The sequence below is a fragment of the Argentina silus genome (genome assembly GCF_951799395.1).
Source record: "Argentina silus genome assembly, chromosome: X".
Classification (NCBI taxonomy): Eukaryota; Metazoa; Chordata; class Actinopteri; order Argentiniformes; family Argentinidae; genus Argentina; species Argentina silus.
This window is the reverse complement of record NC_139653.1, coordinates 31,634,962-31,644,973: the sequence shown is the minus strand read 5'-3', so window position 1 is coordinate 31,644,973 and position 10,012 is coordinate 31,634,962. Positions and strand designations below refer to the sequence as shown.

At 40.9% G+C, this 10,012-nt stretch overlaps 1 protein-coding gene across 1 annotated transcript in view; it reads right to left on the bottom strand.

Annotated features, from left to right (window-relative positions):
• Positions 1-1,795: 1,795 nt before the first annotated feature.
• Positions 1,796-10,012, bottom strand: part of cog6 (component of oligomeric golgi complex 6) — a 32,058-nt gene continuing 23,841 nt past the window's right edge. Inside the window, exons 17-19 of the mRNA XM_083696096.1 lie at positions 8,081-8,134; positions 7,847-7,926; positions 1,796-2,446 (exon numbers count right to left, since the gene is read on the bottom strand). Of these exons, the coding sequence (XP_083552222.1) occupies positions 2,299-2,446; positions 7,847-7,926; positions 8,081-8,134 (282 nt within the window). The 3' untranslated portion in view covers positions 1,796-2,298. The remainder of the gene's footprint in view (positions 2,447-7,846; positions 7,927-8,080; positions 8,135-10,012) is intronic.

Here is a 10,012-nt window from a genome sequence, read left to right as displayed (position 1 = left end):
TTGCTGAGGGGTGTGATACGGTATTATTAATAACTTTGCTTGCTGCATGTCACATAACAAAGACCACATCAACACAAATAAGTAAGGCAGTGTTACTACTGTGCACCTTGAGATATCCTTATCTTGTGGCGGGCCAGCGCAAAGTTCATATGACATCATTGATTTACCAACAACTTATTATCACTTTGAAGGAATCAAAGGTCACACCGAGAAAGTCACACAGGAACATACTTAGTGTAGCTGAAGGCCACAGCACTGTTAACCTACAGCATACATACGCTTCAATAGTCAAAAGCTCGGTGACACAGCTGTCATATGAAGCGAATGATTAGATGAATGTTTGTCACCCTCTCCAGTACCTGCATCTGAGTGGTGACCCTGATGTAACCTCTCACATCTGCTCATTGATGAGGCCACCTGTGGAAGGAGGGCAGGAAGCTACTCTTAGTGGCCAACATGGTTTAAATCTCTGTATGTGTCTATGGATATGTATTTGAAACTCTCATACATCACAGAAATGTGTTCTTTTCTGGCTTGTATGTAAAGTGACAGAAGACATGCAATAATAGAACCTCACAGCACTGTTACAGTTCATTGGTTACAAATGAGTTTAAAATGAGTATAAAATATGATTCCCTTTTCTCCAAAAGAGCATTTAAGCAAAAACACTGAGGAATCCAGCTTCTTGGTATTTGACTGGAGCCATTGCCAATGGGGACTTGGGTGGATGGCTGGTCTATTTAAAGGGCTTTAGAGCCCCCTCCAGATGCTGAACTTTGTGGTATTCCTACTGCTCCCTGGACTCAATGTTCTGGCCAGTGATATTTGAGCAACATCCGGTGAGCAGGGGCAATACTGGGAGCCAGGCCTGGATAGACTGCCAAGATCCAGTTGGCTATGCTGGGCCATGATGTCATCTCAGATTCTGGGGCCAAACAGAATGGTGCTCCTCAGACACTCCTCAGTGTAGGAGGACTCATATTAGTATAGTATTTACTTATCTGGTTTTCATTGCCAGGTTTGTGACAAACATGTATTGTATTAATCTGATAGGGAATACTCTAGTGTACATGTTATGCTATTTACCTTGAGAAAGATACTGTAGACTGGGGAAAGATGGTGGAGTTAATGAAAGAATCTATCAAAAAGTGGGATTTCCTCTCCTCTAGAACATGTGCTGAAGTTGTAAAAACAAAGCAAATTGCATACTTCATGTGCTATTCATTGCAGTATGATCTGTTTGCCCATCCAGAAATGTCAAACAATCTGAGTATTCTAGGTGAAATACTGGATGAAAATAGCATACTGTATATGAATCCATAGCCACCACGACTGTGAATAATTTATCTACAGACACAAGGCCTACTTCAAATTCTCTCATGATAGAGCTGTTTCGTCTACAGTCACATCAATACATTCAACATGCTTTGGTTTCTAAGGCCTAACCACCTCCCACTGCTGACTCTTATCTCATGAAAAGTACAGTTGTAGGATCTATTTTTCCTAATGCTGAGACTACTTGAAATAGAATGTAAGCAATATCATATCAGATCAATCTTTTTCTTCCCTTTTCAATGCTCCCCTAAATATAGCTGACGAATGAAGCCTGGCAGGCATTTTCTGCAATTAAATGATGGCGTGACTGCCGATTGAGCCTGAAAAACATGAAAGCGCCATTGTCTGGGAAAATGCACTCAGCCAGTCCCTGATTGGTCCTTGCCTCGACAAGGCGGCCACAAAATGTCATTTAACTATCTCTTTCAAAAGGAGAAAAAATTAGACAGTCAAGCATCTGCACATTTCAGTGTATTTTAATGCAGCTCAGTAAAAAGTTTTAATGAGAAGAAAGGCAGAGCTGTTCCTAATTATAGATTGGGGCAGAGGCAAAGATACTCTGTGAGAGACTGAAATAGGAGGGAGAGAGAGAGAGAGAGAGAGAGAGCAGTAAAAGGTTCTCTGGATCACTTCTCTGTGCTCCTGGCAAACACCACCACCTTCCGTGCAGCGATATGGGAACACAAGGACGGAACACTCAGCAGACAAAGGCATCCATCCATTAATCCACGCACACACCCACACAGAAAATATTACCAGTCTCCCTATTTCATCCCAATTTGTTCCAAATAATATTTACAAATACCAGTTATCATACAACATGTATATTACAGTCCATTTTCTTTTTTTTTTTCTTTTCCTTTCAGTTTCTTTAGCCATTGCAGGAATCCACACAGCCTTCCATGTTCCATCTCTGGTCTTCAGCCACACAGGCTGAAGTAAGACCAAGGAAACAGGTGTCTCTCAGGACAGCAGTGCCTGGACCTGCTGGGGGGACCTGGGGACAAGGCTCTCTGGCTCCTTGTAGCCGTTGGCTGAGCTGCTCACTGCTGCATACACCTCCCCATACGCACGGCACACCAGCTCCGTAGACTGACGGAAAATCTGATCCCTGCCATCGGTGAGAAAATGCACCACAGTTAGAGGGGTATGTACAGTACCCTGCGTAAGTAATGGGAAAATTAAGCATTTTTTCTTCTTTTGTCTCTACACTCCAACATTTTTTATTTTAAATCGAACAATTACTATGAGGTTAAAGTAGAGATTCTCAGTTTGTATTTGATTTTTCATTATTATTCATTATTTGTGTACATATTGGTTTTACCATTCAGAAATTACAACACTTTTTATGCATAGTCCCCCTATTTTAGGTTACCCAGAAGTAATGAGACAATTGTCTTGCCAGGTGTTTCTGGTAAGTCAGGTGTGTTCTGTCACATCATTTGGGCAGGCATAAGAGAGCTGTCAATGTCTAGTATTGATTCTAAGCTTTGGATTTGCTTTTTGAGTTTGAGTTTGCTATTGGTGTCTGTCAACATGAGGACCAAAGAAGTGTCAGTGAAAGTCAAGGAAGCCATTATTAGGCAGAACAATCAAAAACATAGCCAAAACCTTAGATTTGCCAAAATCAACAGTTTGGAACATCATTAAAAATAAACAAAATCACTGATGAGCTCAGTAATCGCAAACGGGCTGGTAAGCCAAGGAAGACTTCCACAGTGGATGACCGAAGACTGGTCACCAGAAAAAAACCAAAACAACTGTCCCACAGATCAGGAACACTCTCCAGGAGGTAGGCATAAATGTGTCAGAGACTACCCATCCGCAGAATACGTCACCAGCCAAACTACAGATGCTTCACTGCAAGGTGCAAACCACTAGTTATCCTCAAAAAGGATTTATTTCTTTATCAGATTACAGTTTGCTAAAAAAGACCTACAAAAGCTGGAAAGCTCTGGAAAAAGGTATTGTGGATAGATAAGATTAATATTATCAAGGACCAGAGTGATTGCCAGAGTAATGTTTGGAGAAAAAAGGATCTGCCCAAGATTTACAGCATACCATCTCATCTGTGAAACATGGTGCAGGGGGTGTTATGGTTTTGGAATGTATAGCATGTCTTAATTGATGAGTAGTAACTGCTTACGACAGCAACAGAATGTATTCTGAAGTGTACAGAAACATCTTGTCTGCTTGAGTACAAGCAAATGCCTCTAAATTCATTGGATGGTGTTTCATCATACAGTAAGACAATGACCCAAAACATACAAATATATTAATTCCAAAATTACATGGGTTAGGGTTACCCTAACCCCCTTCTTGCATTAAGATGGACTCAATTCAACTTATTGAGTGATTTGTTGATGACATTTTTGCATTTTAGCTAATTTTAAGAGTGTTATAGCAAAGGGTCTGAATACTTATGTACACAGTTAGGTCCATATATATTTGGACTCTGACACAATTTTTGTTATTTTAGCTGTTTGCCAAAACATATTCAAGTTACAGTTATATAATGAATATGGGCTTAAAGTGCAGACTCTCAGCTTTAATTTGAGGGTATTCACATCCAAATTGAAGGAACGGTTTAGGAATTACAGCTCTTTTATATGTAGCCCCCTCTTTTTCAAGGGACCAAAAGTAATTGGACAATTGACTCAAAAGCTGTTTCATGGACAGGTGTGGGCTATTCCTTTGTTATTTCTTCATCAAATTAGCAGGTAAAAGGTCTGAGTTGATTCCAAGTGTGGCATTTGCATTTGGAAGCTGTTGCTGTGAATGCGCAACATGTGGTCAAAGGAGCTCTCAATGCAAGTGAAACAGGCCATCCTTAGGCTGTAAAAACAAAAAAATCCATCAGAGACATAGCGGCAACATTAGGAGTGGCCAAATGAACAGTTTGGTACATTCTGGAAAAAAAAGAATGCACTGGTGAGCTCAGCAACACAAAAAGGTCTGGACGTCCATGGAAGACAACAGTGGTGGATGATCGCAGGATCCTTCACATGGTAAAGAAAAACCCTTCACAACATCCAGCCAAGTGAAGAACACTCTCCAGGAGGTAGGCATATCATTATCCAAGTCTACCATTAAGAGAAGACTTCACAAAAGCAAATACAGAGGGTTCACCACAAGGTGCAAACCATTCATAAGCCTCAAGAATAGAAAGGCCAGATTAGACGTTGCCAAAAAAACACCTAAAAAAGCCAGCCCTGTTCTGGAACAGCATTCTTTGGACAGATGAAACTAAGATCAACCTGTACCAGAATGAAGGGAAGAAAAAAGTATGGAGAAGGCTTGGAACTGCTTATGATCCGAAGCATACTGCATCATCTGTAAAACACGGTGGAGGCAGTGTGATGGCATGGGCATGCACTAGTCACTAGTGTTTATTGATGATATGACAGAAGACAGAAGCAGCCGGATGAATTCTGAAGTGTTTAGGGATATACTGTCTGCTCAGATTCAGCCAATTTCAGCTAAGTTGATTGGACGGTGCTTCACAGTACAGATGGACAAGGACCCAAAACATACTGCTAAAGCAACACAGGAGTTTTTTAAGGCATAGAAGTGGAATATTCTGCAATGGCCGAGTCAATCACCTGATCTCAACCCGATCAAGCATGCATTTCACTTGCTGAAGACAAAACTAAAAGGTAGAAAGACCCACGAACAACCAACAACTGAAGACAGCCGCACTAAAGGCCTGGCAAAGCATCACAAAGGAGGAAACCCAGCATTTGGTGATGTCCATGGGTTCCAGACTTCAGGCAGTCATTGCCTGCAAAGAATTCTCGACAAAGTATTAAAAATTAACATTTTATTTATGATTCCATTAATTTGTCCAATTACATTTGAGCCCCTGAAAATGGGGGACTGTGTATAAAAATGGTTGCAATTCCTAAATGTTTCATACGATATTTTTGTTCAACCCCTGGAATTAAAGCTGAAAGTCTGCCCTTCAATTGCATCTCAATTGTTTCATTTCAAATCCATTGAGGTGGCGAACAGTGCCAAAATTATGAAAATTGTGTCACTGTCCAAATATTTCCGGACCTAACTGTACGAGGTATTTCTGTATTTCAATTTTAATAAATTTACTGAAATTTCAAAAAATGTGTTTTCGCTTTGTCATTCTGGGGTAATGTGTGTGGATTGATGGCAATTTCTTTTGATTTAATCCATTTTAAATTGAATCTATATCACAACAAAATGTAGAAAAAGTGAAGGGGTCTGAATACTTTCCGAAGGATTTGTCTTTTCCCTGTAAATCAGTGTTCAGCATGTTGAGTTACTCTGTAATGTCTGTCAGGAATGCCAGGTCCAGCTGCCATGCTATGTTTGATAGTCGAGTTGTGTCCTCACCTCTTGGCCCCAAGAATGTCTTGATTTCTGTCAGAAGTTACTTTGTCTGCTGGTGGAAAATAAAAAACCTAGAGGGAAATCAGGATCTGCTTTCCATCAGTGGTCACAGTGACAAATTGATTCAAGGGCATGTTCTTGTCCATAAAGTCGTTTTTGAGTATGCTGTAGATGCCATCGGTAATAGGGTCCGAAATTCCTCTTTCACAGAGAAATCTGAAAAGACTATTTGAATGAATACTGCTAACCAAAGAGCATCCCTAGATCACATTTTAACTGTTATTGAACATCTACTGAAAGGGCAGAAATGCTCTGAGCAACGGCACTGGCCCGGCATTCATGTTGAAACAAAATTAGCTTTTGCTAGTTATCTTAAAACTGCTCCACGGCACTTACACTTCTCTTTCCCAGCTTCAAGTTCAAAAGACTGCACGGTACACCATTGACGTTGATAGGTGGGTATTGATTGGCAGATGTGTTTTGGCCAACCATAGCTAATCAGGGGTGGGATGATAAGTGTGGCTAGTGGCTACTATCCGATGGAAGCTGCAAGCTTTCTGATTATTTGTGGGAATTTCTGTGTTTCAGCGCAAAAAATGTATGTACTTTGCAGCTGGCAACTTGCGGTCGATGTGTTGGAGACCCCTGGTTTAAATGCTACCCCAGGTAGTAATGTTAGTTAGGATGAAGATCATTTAGTGCCTTGAGGGCAGATTTCAAGCACAAAATATTTGGCATATTTGAGACCGACCTAGCTCTATTTTGTGATTCAACATTAGTAAGAGGTATCTATCTGCTTAGCCAGCTTGTTTAGTTTAGCTTGGCATGTTTCGTTGCTGCCTCCAAGGCAGCATAAGTCCATTCCAACTGTTCAGTTTAGAAAGCTTAGTAACTAAGTATTTTGATAGTCAGTGGGAACTGACTAACTGGTATATTTGAAACCTAGCTAGCAACACAACTGTCCATTCCGGTTGTTTTTGTTCATATCATTTATTCAACTTAACATTTCAATAAAGCTTTTGGGGCAAGCAGCTTTATAAAAAAGCACAGAAACCATTTGGATCGATTGACAACAGCATAGGTATATCATAAAATGATGAATTTAATTGTTCAATAGAGAACCCTCCATTTAACATGGTTTTGAACATATGCAGTATCTGTATGACAACTGCTATTATCTCTACTGTAAGTCCTTGAGCATTGCAGAAACATATTATGCCTATAGAGTATGAATTATGCCTGTTGTGTTTCTATGCCTAATACAATGAACAGTTGATAAAATGCAGGCCTCAGAGATCTGATGAATGAGATAAGAGTAGAGCATGGTGTGTAGTGCATGTGAAGGGCCAAATGAAAGGGCTGCCATGTGATGACAGACCCGCCACACTAAGATCTCCTCCATTCACTCCCATTCAAACCCTTGTGCTCAGCTCAGGACAGCTTTACTCCAACTGCTCTATAGTTGAACCACAGGGATGTTCAATCAAACTGCTGTTTCTGCCACTACTGAATTTTGTAATGAAGGTACTTTATGTGCTCCTCAATTTGTTGTGTAAATTAGACCCATTGATTGTCATACTGAAAAATATAACATGTTGTGTGTGAGTGTGTTTGTGGGTGTTATTTTGTGGGTGAGGGGCAGGCGCGAGAGTGAGAAAGAGAGAGTGAAATGGACCAGAAGCTAATTAATGGTGTCCCATTAGTCCTCCCATTTCCATTAATAGAGAACATTAACCTGAGGTACAGAGAGTGCTCCTCAGCCCTGTTGCATTTCCCAGTAAATTTGACTCACAGACTCAACCCTCCAATAGCATCCCCCAGATCCAGTTAAAAGCATGTGCCATCTCTGAACAATAACACAAACACATGCGGCCCAATATGAGACATCTGAATTTGTCTATTGCTGTATTAATTTAGGGCGAAGGTATTAGTGTTTTGTTTGGATTCTAGCAATGAGAAGACTCCATGTAGATGGTTGTAACGGATGTATGACATGTTAATACCCCCCATGTATTCTTTTCCCAAGTAAGCAACATGTCCTTTTACCGTGCTAATGCTGCTCAAACTATGCAGTAAACATAGCACCAGATAGACACATTCTGTTTACCAAGCAGACACTCTGACAAACACATGAGTGAGGATAACTCACTTGATAGCTGCACTGAGCAGGAAGTTTAGCTGTGGCATCACAAAAGTGTCAGGAGAGGACAGGTAACGGTCAAACTGGACCTGTTCAGAGAGAGAAAGAGAACATGAATAATTACCAATGAGTGGAATAATCACTCCAACACCAATGCCAGGTAAGACAAACAGCAGTAGTTTTTCAGCATGAAGAGAACATTGCAAATGAAAGGACAAGACTGTGTGCAGAGATGTAACTTGCCATGGCTCCTTTCATAGATGAGCTATCCAAGCTGGGCAAGTTGGACAGAGGACCCTGGAACAGAGACATAAGACCAATCAAATTTAAGGGCACTCCAAGATCACATCAATGGCTGGGGGGAATAATGTTAGAACGTAACAAAGGTGGAAAGGTTGAGGTCATTAATGAATTCAGTTCCTGTTCCTAGGCTGTGTTGAAAGTGGCCCTTCCAATGTTGCTAACCTCTATTGTCCTCAGTAGTTTCTACAGTGGAACAACATGCACAGAGCTGATTGAATAAATGACAGTCCCTCTGGGGCGCTTAGGGTCACAGAGAGTATCTTTTCGTTTACTTTTTCTTGTACACACATCAGTCTTGTACGAGTGCGAGCACGTACAAGACTCACACACACACACACACACACACACACACACTTCCCTAGCTATAGCCTACCCTGACCTGAGCACAACATCCCAATATATTATATCTGCTTTACTCTGACTCAGGCCAAATAAATAAAATAGAAATGGGCACTTCCAAGAAACACTCACTAGGCCTAAATGCATTTTAGAAATCATGGCCTTGCCTCATGCACATTTCCTACACACAGTGCTCTCGTCATAGGAAATACTAGATGAAGCCCACTCATTCACATTTCCCACAAGCTGAAAAAATAAGTAAAAGGCATAACACAGAGCACAGGGACAACTATGAAGAACTAAAAAAAAAACATTAATCCAGATGGAGGATACCTCTATCGTCCAGGGCCTCACACACTTCAGTGCCAGGCAGTAGAGAACTACTCAGTGCCCTTTGAGAAAAGAAGGCTTTTAAGCAGCACACATCAGGGTCTAAGAACCCTGCATTGATTGAAACAGTGAGATGAAGAAATGGGTGGATGACTATCACACAACTAAGCTATGCCAAAGCCACTAGACCCAAAATAATACACATACTTCCTTCCCCATACTCACAAAATCCCTATAACAGTAAATCTCGTCCCTTGCCCTTATCCTCACCCGCTTTGGTCAATACTCATGGCATACTTTTGTATGTGTGAGCAGCAACATTTTTTATAACATCTTTGGGCAAATCAAGCTCGATTAAGGTATATCATTTTTTATTTCTTGACCACTTGTCTACTGAATCTGAAAACATTGCTGCTTGGATAGAGATATTATCTATGACAGCCTAACCATGGTAACCATAATACCATAGTTTTTTCTGAAGAGGTCAGGTAAACAATGAAGTCTATGCCAGTGAAATTACAAAGAGGGCTATGCGTTTTGCCGCTGAGCCCTTACTGGGGATGTAACAAAGGCACCTTAATACAATATAAAAACATATAATTTCATTCCAATCTAAATTTTCTCCCAGGGTTTAGACAATATACACTGGCCACTTTATTAGGTACACCTGTTCAACTGCTCGTTAGCGCAAATATCTAATCAGCCAATCACATGCCAGCAACTCAATGCATTTAGGCATGTAGACATGGTCAAGACGAGCTGCTGAAGTTCAAACCGAGCATCAGAATGGGGAAGAAAGGTGATTTAAGTGACTTTGAACGTGGCATGGTTGTTGGTTTGAGTATTTCAGAAACTGCTGATCTACTGGGATTTTCACGCACAACCATCTCTAGGGTTTACAGAGAATGGTCCGAAAAAGAGAAAATATCCAGAAAAGCGTCAGTTCTCTGGGCGAAAATGCCTTGTTGATACCAGAGGTCAGAGGAGAATGGCCAGACTGGTTCGAGATGGTAGAAAGGCAACAGTAACTCAAATAACCACTTGTTACAACCAAGGTATGCAGAAGACCATCTCTGAACGCACAACACGTCGAATCTTGAAGCAGATGGGCTACAAAAGGGGGTCCAACCCAGTACTAGCAAGGTGTACCTAATAAAGTGGCCGGTGAGTGTAATTGTTGTCATTGGCACGAAAATATTCCCT